This window comes from Bactrocera tryoni, chromosome 1, assembly GCF_016617805.1.
Source record: "Bactrocera tryoni isolate S06 chromosome 1, CSIRO_BtryS06_freeze2, whole genome shotgun sequence".
Taxonomy (NCBI): Eukaryota; Metazoa; Arthropoda; class Insecta; order Diptera; family Tephritidae; genus Bactrocera; species Bactrocera tryoni.
Window position 1 is genome coordinate 40,758,727 of NC_052499.1, and position 18,394 is coordinate 40,777,120.

At 33.5% G+C, this 18,394-nt stretch overlaps 1 protein-coding gene across 3 annotated transcripts in view; it reads left to right on the forward strand.

Moving 5' to 3' along the window:
* Positions 1-4,089: 4,089 nt before the first annotated feature.
* LOC120782196 (tachykinin-like peptides receptor 99D) overlaps positions 4,090-18,394 on the forward strand; it is a 56,719-nt gene continuing 42,414 nt past the window's right edge. For 2 of the 3 annotated variants that reach the window (XM_040114340.1, XM_040114343.1), the window contains exon 1: positions 4,090-4,427. Coding sequence is in view for 1 of the 3 variants with exons in the window: in XM_040114343.1 (XP_039970277.1) it covers positions 4,414-4,427 (14 nt within the window). In the remaining 2 variants the exon portion in view is untranslated. Of the gene's footprint in view, positions 4,428-4,734; positions 4,811-18,394 lie in introns of those variants that run through there. The other variant, XM_040114341.1, reaches the window with a different exon arrangement.

An 18,394-nucleotide genomic window follows, 5' to 3' on the forward strand; every position in this document is an offset into this window, starting at 1 on the left:
GATGAAATTAGGACAACATGGCAGGCAACACTGTCAGAATCTTATAACGCCAATTCGCAATTAATGTGAACCATGTTAAACTAAAGGGGTTAAGCAACAAAATACTAATTGAAAGGAAACAAATTTTTGTAATATCATTATTTTTTGCTGATAAAATATTTTCGTTTCTAATTAGTTGTCGCTCTCAAATCGCTGATTGTATATGTTTTTGTTTAAATTTCCATAACGGAAGGGAATTTTAAGCAAAATTTTTACTATAAAAGTTTAAGTTTAACATAAGTTTCAATAAAATGAGTGAAACACATAAAAAATACGAGATTTTTTGGAAAATAACATCATTTACTTGAAAATAAGTGGCGTTTCTAATTAGTTGTCAACAGCTGTATATGCGTTTTATTTCTGCTACTTTTTCAAATCAATATGATACAAATTACAAGTTAAAAAAGAAACAAAAATTTCTTTGGTACTACGAGTATGATCTACGAGAGTAAGATACCAAGTATTGTTTTAATTCATCTCTCAACTCAACAATCATCCTCTTTTCACAACGTCACCGTCCTCCTGGTCAAGATCTTCGGGCGGGCTTAGCCATCGTGCATTTTTAGGAAATAATGCAGTATTACAGTGGCTTTTACTATCTTCTCGCCAGAAGGAGGCTCACGTTTAAACGGTCAAAACGGAATAATTGGCGATTATAAAGAAGATCTGATTTTTGTTTACTATACTTGCCCAACGCATTGGTTGTGGCATACCTTTAAGTTACGTTCGCCGCTTCATTCGCATACTTATCCGTCTTTGAAGTACAAATAGCCATTCTGACGCGGCCTTTACATTTTTACCTAACTTACGTTAATACTAACTTCTACTATTCCGGTTAAAGCAGGCTGCAATAAGTGAGCAATTCAGCATGTACACCTACATACATATACTATGCGATATATTGTATAGTACACAATGGAGATATAAATGCGGAAATTACATAAAACCACCTGTTGCAGAATATTGTTTACGAAACTACAAACACAACATAGACAAAGCATACAGCGCTGACATAGCTCCTGAGAGCAAAGAGAGAATGAGATTATTGTGTTAAGAGAATCGATAAAACAATGAGTTTTACGAATGAGCTGAAATTGAGTACTTTATTCTGAGTACAACATTGGGTGAGTAGATGTACATTCCACAGCTGCTCCCAACTGAAAATTGGTTTGGCGCAGAAAGAGAAATGAGTAAATTTGATTTAGTGAATATGTGGGTACTAACGGAAAGAGAAACACAATGGAAAGAAATTCTAATGTGATACTCACATACAGACGAAGTAATAAGAGCAACCAAAGCGAACCTAGAAATCCATGAATAAAACAACCAAAAGTATTTTATTTTTAATTTTTTTCGACAAACATTTGTTAGAGACTTTGGAAAATGCAAATACTGATAACCAATCAAATGTACTTACAATATTTTACGGCGATTTTTGTTCCTTTGAGCCCGACACAACCGGTTCGAAAAAACAAAAATAGTTATATGAAAATTTACTTACTACAAAGAAAAGGAAACACTTCCTCATAACAACAGCTTGAGGCCCCCATGCCTTATGGCCTTCGTTGAATATTTTACGTTGACTTGCTGATTAGGTGATCATTTGAAATATTATTTTTTCTTACCGAAGTTGAACTGAACAATCTTTGTCTCATCAGTGCTTCGGATCTTGTGTCAAACTTGCAGAGGTTCGTCTACAAACTTTCTAGTGGCCGGTTTAAGAGCACACTTTTCAGTGAAGGTACTTATCTTGGACTATGTGAATTTTGATTAGCAGAGATCTACCTTATTATTACCTTAAAATTGACATTTGCATTTGCAATTCATTTATTATATGCCTGGAAGTCGTAAATGAACACCTTTTAAAAATTCTTGTGAAGAGCTCATCCTGCTTATTGAAAGCTTGTTGGTGTCTTCTCCTCTTTTCAACTTCCAGTGACGAATTTTTGCAGAATGTGATAAGAATTTTACGTACCAAATTTGATTGAAATCGGTCAGACCCATGGTCCAATTTTGATACCGGCTCCATTAAAGCTTTGTCATACCTACTCCCAATTAAAACTCACTGTCTCTGGCGTCTTCAGTTATGGATTTATCGCACTTTTAGTAGTTTTAACCGTACCCTTATAAAGGGGTGGGAGGTTACGGTCCGGCTTCATTAATTTTCACACTGTCAGTAGTTGTATTCACAGAATATATCTTGAGCGAATTTGTTAATTTTGGCTTGAACAGTTGAGAACATTCCATCTACGAACTCCGCCTTACCTTTTAGCCAAGAAACATTTGTATCAAGTTTAATCAAGATATCTTAATTTTTACTCAAGTTACAGTTTGTACGGACGGACATACAAGCAGTCACCCGGATTTCAGCGCTGCTTGCCATCCTGATCTATATACATATATACACGTTATATAGGAAGTGGGCGCGATTATCATGAGATTTTATCCATTTTCACACTGTCGGTATGGTTCTTATAAGATTTATCTAGGGCAAAATTGGTTATCAATTTTTTAGCTTTACTAACACTTGGTTCAATATTCCTTATAAGGGTATAAAAAGAAGTCAAAGAGTCGAAAAGTAATTACATTTTTATTAAAAATTAACTCAGAGAAACACTTACTTATTAGTAAGACATAAATATATTTCAAATTATACAGAACCTACAAATCGTGTCAAGAGGATTCTGAGGGTGTAATGGTCTTTGCTGGCTTCTTTTAAAAATATATGAGTATCGAAGATAGAAGAAAACCACCTCCCTCATTTACATCCAGTATGAATGTGAGGAATATAAAACTAAAGAAAATGGTCACTTAAGAATGACTGAAGAATGTGACTAGGATTATTTGAATAGCCAATTCGCATTAGCAAAAATTTGCTGGATAATCTTATAACAGTTTGACCAATATTTCCCATAAAAAGGAATAAAATTGTGGATATGTTCTGAAAACTGCGTCGAATTCATTTCCGAAAGCGAAAATTAGTCTTCAAAAGAACCCCAACCCAAAAGTGGTTGTCTTATTAAAAACTATCTTCATCAATATTTATTAAAAATAAAAGTAATCAACGAAAACTTTCTAAATTCAAAATTTGCTTTGAATTTCCTTTTTATAATATTTTCATGATATTCAAAATCATTTAAACATCGACGACACCGTATGCATTAATTTATAAATACTCAATTTTTATTCAACTGTTTGCATTGCGAGAAAGCTCAAGAGGATAAAGGTTAGTGAATGTGTTTATGATGCCTATAGAAAAGAGTAATAGAAAATTCTGGCCACTCAGCAAACCACTTTCATTTTCCTACACCAATACCAGCGCATTTTCATAAATTTGCTACTTTTTTAAAGTACTTTTTCTACTACGATTTGCATTTAGTAGCAGATTTAGTACGTTGACTCCAACGCCGGCAGAAGCAATATTTTCACATTCGCCACGGTGTGCCAAAGTCAGAAGCGATTCGATGGCGACGATTCAGTACGTCGGGATAACTTTAGCGCAGCGGTTGTGAAGAAGGTAGGCGGAGGAAAAGCAATCCGTTAGTTAAAGGAATTCTCAAATGCGGTAGACTAAAGTATTATTTTGAAGGGAGTGAAGAGCTTGTGCTTCTGCCAAGAGAAATAACATAATTATTTAAGGCATGTGTTGAAAATAAAAAAAATTATTTTTTTCACACCTGTGAATGATAAAATTTTAAAGAATAATAAAAATTATCGTTAAACAACAATTATTTAAAAAGCGAAAATTTATAGCAGTGTTAAATATAAACCAAAAATAATTTGAAGAAAGTAAGTTTGTGTATTTTTGGTGAAGAATTAATTTGTTTATCGACGCCGGAAATTGAAGCTGCTAATATTGAAGAAGTGAATTGTTGTTTATAAGCTGATGGTTTTGCTACTTTTTGAGCAGAAGTGTTTATATTTAAACAAGTATTTGCAAGTTGGAAGTATTAAAACACATATAAAAAATATATTTAGATAATCAATATAAATGTTAAAAATTTAAAAAAATTAAACAAAAAAAAAACAAAAAGGTAAAATAAATAAAGATTCAGTGTTGTGAGTGCAAATAAACCGAAGTAATAACAAAATATTGAAAAATTGTTATGCAAAAATGAAAATAACTTACAGCCAATGTATTGAGCAGTTCACCTGTGACCCGAATTCGAATCGTAATTTCATAAAACCTAAAAATATTTAAATAATTTAAGAAATAAAAATAATAAATATAAAATTGTTCTTCAACTACTTAAATCGGAATCAAAACTAATAAAAAAGCTCAGCACTCAGTGTAAAAATTTCCGTCTTCACGGCAGCGTACGATTGCCAAGGTTAAGTGCTGTGAAGTGGAGCTCTCAGAGGCTTAAGGAAAATATGCAGCAGTGTCGGTATGTTTCTCACTACACAAATGCTATAAAGTGTTGTTGTGTTTGATTAAAAAAAGAATTAATATCTTCGAGGTGTTAATAAGGTTGCGTGTGAAAGCTGCTGTAATTTACTGTTAGTGAATTCATAATTTATGCACAAAACCAAGGAGTGCGAAAAGTTGAACTTTTTATTGACGTCAAGTAACAATCTGCAATCAGCCAATGTAATAAAGTGAACAAATCTCATGCTTAACCCCTTTCATACATAATTTGCATAATAATGTCTGCGGAATGTTTTTTATCGCGACTTCAAAAGCTGTTTGTAAAAGTTTTGCCTTCTGGAGTGTTGGCTGTTTTTCGCACATACTAGAATATAGAATAACAGTAAATAAAACACCTAAAAAGTGAGTGCATTAAAAGAGCGAAAATATTGTATTGTTTTTTTTTATTTGAAATATATTAATACTTGTACGTCATAGGTGCGTTAAAAGCTGAGAAATTTTGAAAAAGAAATTTAGAAAAATTAATAAAATTTAAGAAAACCATTAATTATTTCAGAACACATATCTCACAACAGTATTTTATGTGTGACTAGCCGAAGAGTTATTACTTTTGAAAACTGTATTGAAATTTACCGTCAACTTTGAAATATAAATAATTACTATTTAAATCCAATGATTTATTGAGTAATCGAAAAAAATAATAAAAAAAATTGTTTTACATTTTATTTAGTAATTTGCACACTGAGTGGAAGTTCATAAAAAAATAATAATAATATCAATTTTTGATTTATCTGCCATTCTTGTATACAAGTATAATAAAACTGAGTCACAGGAAAAAGTTTGTGTTAGCAAAAAATTAAAAAAGTTTATACTGAATTTTTCTGGGAATAGTAATTAAATAGTTTAAGATTTCCGGTTATTACACTTTGATTTTCAGTAATAAAAAAAATTTAACATCAGCCGTAGCAACAGATAGAAAAATATTTTTAACCAAACAACGACCGAACGTAATAAATTTTTTTCCAAGAAATTTAATTATTCAAGGAAAGCATGAAAACTGCAAATGTGTTTGAATTTAAAGCAACACCTCGAGTTTCAGTGATAGAAGATCCGTGTCAATCAGAGACAGCAGTTATTAGGAAAAGTGTCAAAGTGCTTCTGTAGTAAGGTGTGAAAAGTCTTATGAGAATATTATTTTAAGATTAATTCGCAACCACTGGCGCTTTGTGTTTCAAAAAGAACAAATGAACAAAGAAGGAAAACCATAGGCTGGAAATAATAATTCATGGTTTCTTACTCTTCACAAACTTTAAGAGCAAAATGATTAGCGTTTACATGGCATAACTGATTTTTATAAAGGTGTCTCCCAAGTTATACAATAGTTTACAGAACTGTAAATAAGTATCGAACTATAACTATTCAAACCCTCAGATACCAGAAATATGGACACCACAACCTATGGCTGGCTTTAATGTATCGGTCAATGTGTGAGATACATAATTGAAACTAGTAGAGAACTCTTTCCCGATAATAGTGTGTCTGAATGTTAAAAATGCTTCCACCAACGGCCACTGGATAAACCTTCAAAGCTGGAGTGTTCTCTTCCATCCGCACAACATGCCCTAGCCCGCGCCATCGCTGTCTCTTAATTCGCTGAACTGTGTCATTATCGCCGTATATCTCGTACATCTCATCGTTAAATCGACTGCGGTACTTGCCATTGCCTATGCTAAGGCCAACTCATCAGATGATTTCGTTGTCCATGCCTCCGCACTATATAGCAGGACGGGAATGATGAAGGACTTGTAGAGTTTGGTCATATAATCGAGTCAATACTATATCTATATATTTTCAAACTTCCGGTTTCCCTTACACATTATATGTAGTCAATATCATTCCGATCTTCTGGCTGACGGTTTGCACATAAACTCAATATATTTAATTTAGCCACTTCGGTTAAATTTAGGTCAGATATATTATATTTGGCCATGATTTTAAGATCATTTTTCGTTACCTGTTTCAATATATGTATGTAGAGTTTCCTTGCTGCTGCTGAAATTAAGAATATGATGGATTTAAGGTATGGTAAGTAGGTAACAAACGCCACGTTCTAAAAGTTACTTAAATTTGTTTTTTTTTTCAAAATCTTTTTCCTACATTCATTAACCAAAAAATGTAGTGAATGTGTGCACAAATTTTAAAGTGATCAATTCAACCAAAGAAAACACCGTTTCGAAAAAAGGCGTGACGTGTTAACAGAGGCGCTCGTATCTCCGAAAATATTGCCTAATGAAATTCAAATTATATAAATATACCAATATTTGAAGAAACAATCGGTTGTTTGTAAATTCTTACTAAACACAATAGAGAATCATAATGAACACAAATTATCTAAAAATTAAATACTGCACAATCAAAAATAATTACCGACAACATTGCCAGACGTTTGTGGTCTTACACAAACATTCTTCCAGTATTTTATACAAATAAATAAAGAAAGATTTATGAGAAGAGAAGTGTTTATTTGCTAGAGATTAATTAAAAAACAATTAATAATAAACAGAGAACTGAAATCTCAACGGTTTTGGAAAATATTCAAGCAAAAAATGTGTGAAATCACGGCTGCACGAATTCAATATAAAATAAATATTTGTTTTGCATAATTTGAAAATATTTCCAAATCGATTGATGTAAGCGAAAGCATTTCAATATACTATATGCCGGTATGGCTTTCTGTAGCTTGTTTACCTGCTGATAACGCCAGCGCTACACACTGAAGATAAGGAGATTATGTTTCAAAGGCATTTTTCGAAATTATGAAGAAGTTTTTAATCAAATACTCATCTTTCCTAAAGTTAGTTTAATATTTGCCTTCCAAAAAATACAATTTATAAAAATATTCTACATATAAGGCTTGATTTGATCATGTTTCGGGTCCCATTTAACATTTCATTTTAATACATCATTCTATGTTCTCTTCTACTTGGTGTGTACAAGTGTGCTTAGTCAATAAGCTCTGCGGCAGCTTTTCTGTTGACCGGATGCCGACAACTTAAGTATTTCAAGTATACTTGGATGTCTGCTAATGTGTTTGCCACTCTGCCTCTGTTTATTTGTGTACTGAGCTTTTCTATTGCAATAAGGAAACTCATAAATCTACTTAATATCACTTTCATAACTCAAACAATAGCCGATATATCTTTTACTTTTTGGGCGCATTTATTGTGAGCTTTCTTTTCGCTTATCCGCATTAACGCAGAAATTACATTCCTGTACTATTATATTATGACAACCAGGTTTGTATTTAGTATAGTTTATAAAGGAACTGTGAAAGTGTAACGTATTTGAAGTGTTCAAAAAGAGGAAGTATTTACTATATTTCATTTAAATCCTCTAACTAAAACGCAATATATCCTCTGCTCCACATAGATCAATATTTTCGCATATATAAACATACTGTAGCAAATAATAAAAATGTAGTTGTACTTGTTATACATTCGTCATAGGTACGTATATGAAATTTTCGTTGATAATCTGCGCTAATGTACCGTTAATAGGAGTCACTTTCTATATAATTTGTTTTCTGTCTCCTCAAAACCGTTTAATTTGACTGATGTTTTGTATTAGTTTTTGTGATAGTTCGGTTTCGTTAATGCGCTGTGATTTATTCATAAGTCTTCAGATTCGAAAAACAGATGTTCAGATAAGATATGTTCGAAGTAGCTTATCAATAAAAACGTGGTTCTTTTTTGGGACAGACAAGTTTATCCTGTAAAAATGAAGTTAAGTGCAAAATAGCAGACAAGATACGAAATAATATGAATGTACGAGGTTTTTGAAGTAAGAAAAAAACATAATTTTATAAATAAATAAAATTAGCATGAATCCCTTCTCAAGGCCAACAGACTGTTTCCGTACTTGACGTGAACATTAGTACGGAACATGAGTACGAACTTGAACAGTCTATAACGACAAACAATATGAAAGGTGACAACCGATACTGTCACTTCGTGGTGACGCTGTCAAAAGTTCGCTTTGACATGTTTGTCAAATAGGAAGTCATTTTCTATCACCAGTTGACACATCAACAAATTGATTGAACAAATGTCGGTCTGCAACTCAATTAAACGAGCACACATATAAGTGTGAGTTGCTTTTAATGTATGTGTATATTGCTTACGCTTTTTATATAATCGTGAACAATATGGTTGATGCAAACCAACACTATAATGTATACATCCATTGACCAAATGCTCACTTGTGAATAATCAACATGATAATTATAATAACTTCAGTATCGCTAATTTTTAAATAAATTATTGTTATTTATTGCAGCAACTTGACTTCAATTAATTTCCTGTCGTAAATAACAATTCCTTCTTGCTGTCCGCTTCCTAGAAAGTACACGACATGTAATTGCTACAAGTTTATTGCCACGGATTTATAATGGCAGATAGCTTTCTTGCCACCACAGACCACACCACGATTGTTGCTTATTTTGAGAATGCCAATGTTTGGCGTACTTTTTTTTAATTTTTTTTTTTTTGCGTATTCTTTTTATCAAGCTTTTTCTGACTTCGCGGAATATCTTCATTTTCATTTTCTTCCACTTTAATCACCGTCATAATAGCTTACATAAACATAAGACTATGGAAAGTAGATTTCATTTTCTATAGTTTTTGTTTTGAGGCAGAACCCTTTTTATGCTTCACGAATTCCATTTAATTTATTTGCGTACACGTTCGGCGAATTGTTTCCGCTCAAACGGCTCGTGGCAAATATTTGTCAAATCCGAAGGATTATTTCAAAGGCATTCAATACACTAGAATATATGTATGTACATATGAACTGCAGAGTATTATACTTTTACTTTTTCTAATTGACTACTAAAAAGTCCAAAACTTTAGTTAAAATTAGTGAACTCCGGTTTGGCTATCACTTCTTTGGCTATTTCGATTCGTTGATCTCTCTAATTCTATGAAATATCGACACGAAAGCGAAACCCAAGTTGAAGGTATGTAAGATTATCTCCACAAAAGTTCTTCACTACCCGCCATGATAAAAAACTCCATAAATCATTCAGGAATGTTGAAAGACTCAGAATTACCTGAAGGTTGTTCCAAAGATTGTTCATATCGATATAAATATTCACTCCATTCACGAAATTTAGAACAGGCGAGTCGAAATATAGTATTTGAAATGTCGAACAACATAGAAAACTCCAACGGCTGACTAACTCAGTTACAACAACGCATATTCGATTTTATTTTGTTACTTTTGATATAAAAGATTTACTGAATTTACCTTAGTTGCGGCTTCGACCTCAATCAGTCTTTTTCCCAAGCCTTCAGTCATATTTTTATTTATTACCCGTTGCTTTGTTCAGTGACATACAAGTAGTCCAAGATAGTTAGTACAGAAAAAAAAAACATCTCAAATACGAATCTTCTAGAAAAAACACTTATTCGCATAAATAAAAGCACACAATGTCCGCCCTCAAATACGAACATATATACACCATTTTATAGGCTCTTTCTTCGCTTATCAAATGTCCGCCCTACATGCTCTTCTGGGCTGTCGCTGAATTTTCAAGTGCAATGTTGACAAGCCGTTGAATTGGTTGATGGTACAGCAACGAGTAATTTGAAAGCATAACAAAGTGATATGGAACTGGATACGGAGTAGGTGGCAATTTCATGCCACTTCTCACTATTTGCCCATGGATCTATTAAATCTTCATCACTCATATATACCCATAGCCTTGGATTAAAAATATAGCTGGCAACTTCAACTTATTATAATTTGGAATCACCAAACCGATAATGTTTGTGTCAAGCTAAATTTTCTAGTGGGCGAGTTGTGCTTAAATATTTCAATAGACAAAAGTAAATAAAGTAGATTGTCGAACAATGGTCTACAATACTCAATTGAGCTTGATTCAATTTGTCTCGTATCCGCCAAAGACGTCAACTCAGCATATACTTTTGCTTTTGCTGGTCCAAATTATTGTCATAGTTTTGTCCCTATTTCAGAAATCAATTAAGTAATGCCTATATTGGGGTACGATTGTACTAAATGTATATATGCATATATAGTATACATATGTTCCCTTGTATGTAAAATATATGTAATACTCAGAAATGCATAAACTTGGTTTCATAACCTTAAGGAATGGTTTTGTGTAAATATTTTACTATAAAGTAGAGAAGAAGAAACAGTTTGGAAATATTTCAAATCACTGAAGACTAAAATATTAAACTCAAATTAATGTGAACAAAAAGTAAAATACTAAACCAAAACCAAGCAAGATAATTTAACAAGGGACCAAATAACATGCTAACTAACCAAGTAAAATTACACAATTCTTCTTTCTGCTGTTACGAAAAGCAATAACGGATGTTACTCAGACTCTATTATCATTGAGTGATGTCCAAGTGAGCTTGAAAATTGATGTAATTGCTGTATTAATAATAGGTTGGCTGTCATAATTGTTACACTGATACATAATATGTATAATATTCGAGTTTCATAGGTCATTTTAAGCTGTATATAAAATATATTTAATAATAGTTTTGTTCTCCTAAGGGTTGTTTGTAACACCTAACACTAATTTAGATATACATTATATGGAGTTATATATTTATGCATGATCAGGGTGACGAGACACGTTGAATTCCAAATGACTGATTCTGTGTCCGCCTGACCTTGCAAGTGATAACTTGAGTAAACATTGAGATATCGTGATTTAACGTTGTTCACATGCTCCTTGGTACCCTAAGGGGGTTAGTATTTCCGAATGGTACAATCGGACGGTTGTCACGCCCACACAATGTCGCTTTTATAGAATCTTAGCTCAGCTCCAAAACAGTTCCGTAACGGGGGGATTTAGTTTCGAACAGTAATCATAGGAAATCGTTAATGCTCTAGTTAATGATTGTACATAGTTTATTGCTCATAATTGCGCAAAAGCAATGTTTACGTACGGAGAGCTACTAATAAAGACATAACTTCTCTGAATTATATATATTTTAAGATAAATGATTCTACATTAATATAATACAAGACAAAAATCAATGAAAAATAAATTTCACAAAATAATAATAATCATTCTCCTCGAGTTTGTTCTTACTTCGAGGTAAAATTTTTATTTTCGTCTTAGTAGAAAATGATCTCCCGACGCTAGTTGTGTTTACCGGAAGTGTGGCTAGAACTGTAAGAAATAGTTTCATAGCGTGAAAATACGTTCCGTCACAACACTCCAACGGTTTCAAAACTTCAGTTGAACAGTCGACAGCCGATATTTTTGCACACCATAGACTGTATTCAGCCTTCATCGCGGACGATGACATCTTATCTTAGAAGAATGGTGCTACCTTGTCCACCTTATCCGATTTACTTTATTCAGCAAATCCTGGAAGAAGTAGTTGAAAATTTGATAGTGCAGACTCATTTTCGAGAAATATTTCTGTCAAATTCGATACTAAAACGTAAATGCATGGAAAAAAATTGCGATTCTGACGTAAGCTTCACTAGATGACGTTTGCGATTGGAATGGTTTTTCTGTCCGGAAACAATTCTTGAAGTTTGAAGATCAGTGCCGAAAAGTTTTTCGGCATATCGCGTTGCGGATCAAAAATTTACACGAAAAAATCATCAGCAGTTTTTCGAATTCGCTAAAGAGAGAATATTATCTCTTTTTTGCGAGTAATAAATTATTCGGTGAAACTTCTAATTGTGTTGTGCTAAATTTTCTAGTGGGTATTGTTATTCCTAAATATTTCAATGGCAAAAAGTGGGTAAAGTGAATTATCAGACAATGGTCTACAATAGTCAATTGAGCTTGATTAAATTTCTCTCGTCTCCATTATAGCACTGTCAGCTCGGCATTTACCTTTTCTGGTTTCAAATTTTTAACAGAATTATGTCCCTAATGAGTGTTCAATTTAGTAATACTTACATTGTGAGATGTATATAATATATATTTTACATTTCACTGTAAGCCCATATCTCAGGATCTTTTCGGACAATTTCAACCAAATTTGGTACTTAGCATTATCCCGATATTTCTAGTTTTCATATAATAATCTTCGTTATTTTAGCAGACTTTATGTTACATACAATATGTCGGCCAGAGTGTGTGTTGTCCCGATAGGGGGTAGTCTTGTCTTAAACCTCGTTTGGTATCGAACGGCTCGGATTTCCGATCCTGACGGAGCTTTTGGTGTTGCTCAACGTCAGTTTAAACAGCCGTATTAGCTTTGCGGTAATACCAAGTTCAGACAAAGCAGCATAGAGACAGTTCCTTTTCGTGCTGTCGAAGATTGTGGATTGGGTAGAAGACAATTAAATTCCAATCGCTGGGCATAATTTTGTCCGACTTTATTCTATAAAGAAGCTGATATATGCTTTCCCCCAATAATTTCAATATGCTTCGATCATTAGCCACTAGATCACCACCTTGTAACCTACTAGAATATGCTCCGGTCTTGAAACCGTCTTTTAGTCACCGCATCTTTTCGTCATTTTCGATCATTACCACTATCAGCCAGTTTCTCAAGGTCTTCAAACTTATACAATTTGCCTCTTCCTTGTTTTTTTCTGCATATATATCTTACTTCCCTCTTCAACTCCCGGTATCTATCCCACTCCTCGTGCCGTGGTCGGTCGCAACATTGCGAGGTAAATGTTCGCTTTCTCTCCACTACCACACGACAGTCCTCATGGTACCAGCTTTTCTTTCAACCTTTACAATGCGCCTACAGTTTGAATTGCCGTTCAAAAATTCTCTTATACCGAGTTGCTGATTAATGCTATCAGGAAGCAGGAGAACAAGTCGAGTAGAAAACCATTTCCCTTTCGGTAGTGATATTAGCTTCTCAACGTCGTACCTTCCCTGAGTTTGTTAATGGGCACGTATAGAAGCGAGCGCGTATCTTCGCTACAACAAGAGTTTGCCAACACCTGAAGAATTTCCTTGGCTTTGGAAGAATCCAAGTTGTAAGATTATGAAACATTCGGTTACTCCCGAACACTTCCTTACTTGTTATATTTTTTAACTTGAAACTATTACTAGATGTTTTTCGTTTTCAGGCTGCCAATGCCTAGTTTTTCTGTCGTTATTTACTTAGATATATTGCGTCCAGTGCCACAAGAATTATGATTTTTTAACCTTTATATACTTTATGTTCTCTTTGGTACATATGCTTTTTTATGGGCCCGCCCATTTTTGGAGTAACTGATGATCTTCATAATAACCTGAGAACCACGTCCAGAGTGTTCGACCGAAATTATTCTCTCAATAAATGGCATAATTTTATGCGTCACAATTTTAACCGGAAAGTGGGAAAGTCTATAAAGTTAATTTTCCATGCTAATAGCTGAAGTATTTTCATGTTACGAACACTCACATTCATATGCGGAGAAACCAGGATAAACCTGAGTTGTGTTAGTGCACACTTCCAACTTATACATATATAGTGATGGCTGAAATATATCCGTTATTACCAATTGTTGTGTAAAGTCATGTGACACTTTACACTTATGCAAACTAACTGCTCCTAAGCCACTAATCCTCTTAGAGTTGTCACCACTTGAAAGGATAAACTAGGAGATAGTAATTGACAGCGGTTGTTGTCACATTTAATGATATTTGCTCATCTTTATGTATGCTCTACACATATTGTATAAACATACACAAGCACGTAAAGCACTGCTATATAATGTCCGTATTAAACAGTGAGTCATCAGTAATACAAAGTCGTTCAATACAATTATTTACATGTCACTATATTTAATTAAAACATGAACCCTTAATTATTAGCTTTCGCGAGTGAATCGAAGGCATCAGCTCCAATTTAATCCTCTCGGATAAATAAACGCAAATACTTAGACAGTGAATATATCTTAACGGGTAAGTTTTAATGTTGTTTGAGAACCATAATAGGCGTCTTTCTCTGAATTTCATGGTAATTTTTGCGTTATGAATTCTTTTTATGTACAACTATAATCTCCCACTTTAATTACAACAAACTACATATCAGTTTAAATTTTACAAATTAGGAAATAGCAACAACAAGTCAGTAAATAAATGTTTAATTGAGTTGTCAGGCCTCATGTTTTTTTATTGTCTTGCCGTTTAGAAACTTGTAATACGTTTAGTGTGATTCTCAACGACATGAAATACAATATTCGTTTTCCAATGATGTACTTTACAAATTAAAAATGGGTAAATTATTTCGATTTAAACTCAACTGATTCGCGTTTAAGAATATTAAAGAAATTTAGAAAGCGTCTCACCTTTATAACAGTTTGTCCTTGGATTTACAATTGCTAAATACAGACCGGTAAAAACCCTAGCCTCCATATATGATTGCTAATATACGAATTTCAAACTTCGGTTTGAATTTATGGCATATATATGTATCTGTCAATAAATAAGAGATCTCAGCAATATAAAGTGAACGTAAAATATGGGATATACCACAGCTTGGTTATTAAAATATGAGAAATTGGTCCACGGATTAACTCAAATTCCATATACTATATTTAATAATGTTCGTTACTAGATCATACTATATGCCGCATAAGTAGGACGGATCATAAAATAGCTAGGCAATCAGTCTAGATCTTTCCCTAGCCCCAATATATGCAACATAATAGTTTCTATGCACTTTGACTTTAGATCAATAACATTTCGCACACCCAATATTTAGTTAAAAGACCAAGTAAGTCTACGACCACAAAGTTCATAAGATGCCAAATGCGATTGTAAACCATTTGATTGCTTTGGATAATGTCTCTCGAACTCTTACGCACCTTTTTCTATTATACATATACAACATCTGAAAGTATCGCCGCCTTCCAGCAAGAGTATAAAATGTTTGGCTACACCCGAACTTAGTCCTTCCTTACTTTTCATAATTATTGTGTTATCAGTCGATAAATTAGATTAGACGGAAACTGTGTATTTTTTAATCAAAACTATTTATCAGCAATTCACTTTTTGTTTAACCATTGCCGGAGAGCAAAACGAAAACACAAAGTTAAGATGTTTCAAGCACAATTGAAAACGAATCGCAAATATGCGTCAAGTTGGAACTAGTATTAAGATACTAATACTCTTGACTTCAACACAAAAAATCCTACAAGAAAAATCCTAGTTTGTAAACTTTTACTCACATTTTCGGTTTTTGCAAACCAAAATTAGTAAGAAACAGCGTCTAACATTACAGTCGTCAATTGACTGCAAAGGAGTGTAATCAAAAGGGAAAATAGACACGAAGGCGCATCGTACTTATTTGAACTATACTGTACTTTCAGCCATACCATACACTTTAAACGATATTCGGCAGCTTTTCATTTGAAGAAAAGTAAAAGAAGGTCATTAGTAAAAGAGATACCTGAGTCTTCACGTTTGTTCATTCTCCACTTTTTAATTATACTCTATTTGCGCAAAGTTTAACTGAAAATAAAGGTAAATTGCAAATCTCAATCTCAATGCAGGTGTTTTGCTCTAGCACTGACATATAACAGCACGAGCCCACCTTGACGAAATAAAAGTTGATCTAAATGCATCTAAGATCTGCCATTTAAGGGTAACAGTATTATTTACGTGAAATAGCCATATACAATTTTGAATCCACCGTTTTTTGCACAAAGTTAAAATATCCAATTCTGCAAGCGTGCTCTGGTAGTAATTATAATTATAAAACAATTGAACACGAGAAAGCAAATATTATTCCATAAACACACAACCTTTACTTAATGAGAATATGTTTGAAGTGTGCATACTCGTGAACGCTCGAATCGCACACTCTCGGTGGAATTGAACAGGCCGCCAACACAAAGCATAATGCGTAAACAATGCAGTCGCGATAGACTTCCAAATGCAATCAAAAAGTTTTGAACAAAACAAGTCTTTGCCAATATCAATCGATGAAAGAATTTTGCAAAAGTTGGGGAGAATGGAGTTGCATTGGTGGGATGTAGTCGGCAAAGACTATGAAACTATAGTTGGACACCAGACAATCGTAAATGATAAGCATTTATCTAGCAGAACAAACTGGCTCTAATGGAATATTTATATCAACGGAACTGATATACGACAAGACAAGGCAATGCTGAGACAAGCTCTACATATCAGCAGATACACTGCGTACACCAAAACGGTAGACCCATATATCTCACAGAAGTGTCACAGTAGCGGTTCTGATGGGACTAGAAAGAAAATGAAAGAATCTGTTATATAGAAGATTTAAATAAAAAGTTGAGTTGGTATTTGTTGTAAAGACACCCATGTAAATCTTTCTAAACATAGTATGTCGGCTGGTCCACATATGTATTACCTTCATAAATCATGCGATTTTCAGGAGTTTTATTTGAACTCGAAGGTATTACTAGACATATATGTATAAATAGACATTACCATATTTGACATCGTTCATTGCGTAGTCTTACTTCGTGGTATAACTTGAAATATTGCGCACACTGCACTTGGTAATTGGAATACTTTTCTTTTGTGATACTTTTGTTTGTAATACCCCTGTACCTTGAAAGCTTTTATTAGGTGTAAATCGTGACTCTGCAAATAGAAGCCTTGCTAATATTTTTGTCATACTGGAAATTTGAGCCGATATTTTCCACTCTAAAATCGGCGTTGTAGATCGGCTGATAAACAGTTCTCAAAAACTGATAAACAGTTCGTGTAAATACATGACTGAATCGACTCAGCTTCTCATTCCGATTATTAGTAAGTGAGCATTTCTAAAAGTCCCAAAATTAATGCAAGATTTAAAATTACCGCTATTTACTATATCCCACAAGATATATTCCGATACGATCTTGGTGGTTTCGCCTCGGGCCTACGACGAGTTATAATGTAAACCAAAAGTTTCCTTCAATAAATTAAATATCCTCACTCTATGGTATATAGCGCAGTCTTGGTGAAACCAAGGGTCGTCCACAAAAACGTTCTCAAACTCAATCCCAAAAAAAAATTATAATTCATGGCCATAATGACCCGCTTTATTTTTGAAGAAATATGGAGCAATGATTCCCTTTTACCATACATCACGTCAAACAGTGACTTTTTAAAAACGTAACGACGTTTCAAAGATGACTTAGTTACTGTTTGTTGCTTTACTTTTGCTTTATTTACGTTTTCGAACACATCGGGCGGTAAAACAATGGTTTTGAACTCAACCATTTAAACTGGACATGTGAATGGTTCCTCTTTGACTTACGTTTGGTGTCGTTTTGTTGCGACATCATTCACAGAGTGACATGATAGCCCGTCAAGTTGAAACCACTAACCGTCAAAACATTTTTCAAGCAAATGAAGTACACAAACTTTTTCTTTTAATCGTAATGTTTTCTTATGTCTTTGGTCATGCTATGGTTCTGTGCTTTACAGAATTCAACACTCTTCTTGGAATTCTGTTATTGAACGATCCTTGCTAGCCAAATATGCAACAAAGCTGTACTACTGTTTTCAAAATATGGCGTGACATTTCAATTCTTTGCTAGAGTTGTTCTAAATTGAGCTTGCCAAGATATATCTAACCAACTCAGTCGGATATTAATGTCAAAGCTATGCAAACACATGTGCAATATTATTAATCATTTGTTAATTGTTGGTAAATAAATTATTAAATTTTAGTGTCGTTAAGTAATTTACTAATTGCTTTGTGCAGTGAGGCGTTACTACAACGAAAACTATATTTTATAAATGCACAAATAAATAGCTGATTATAATGCGGCTTGATTGCCTTGACGACGGCTGATTCATTGCTTCCATTGTCTATAATTAGTTTTTCAACCACTTTAGCGGGTGTTAAATGGTATTTGAGTCTTTTGACTTTGAGAGTTTACTGAAAAGTAATTTAATAAAACTTAATTGCACTGGTTTGTCGGTGGTTCTTAATAAATAAATAGTATATAATAATTCTGAACAATTATTATCCTGTTAAAAATTATAAATATGGAAAC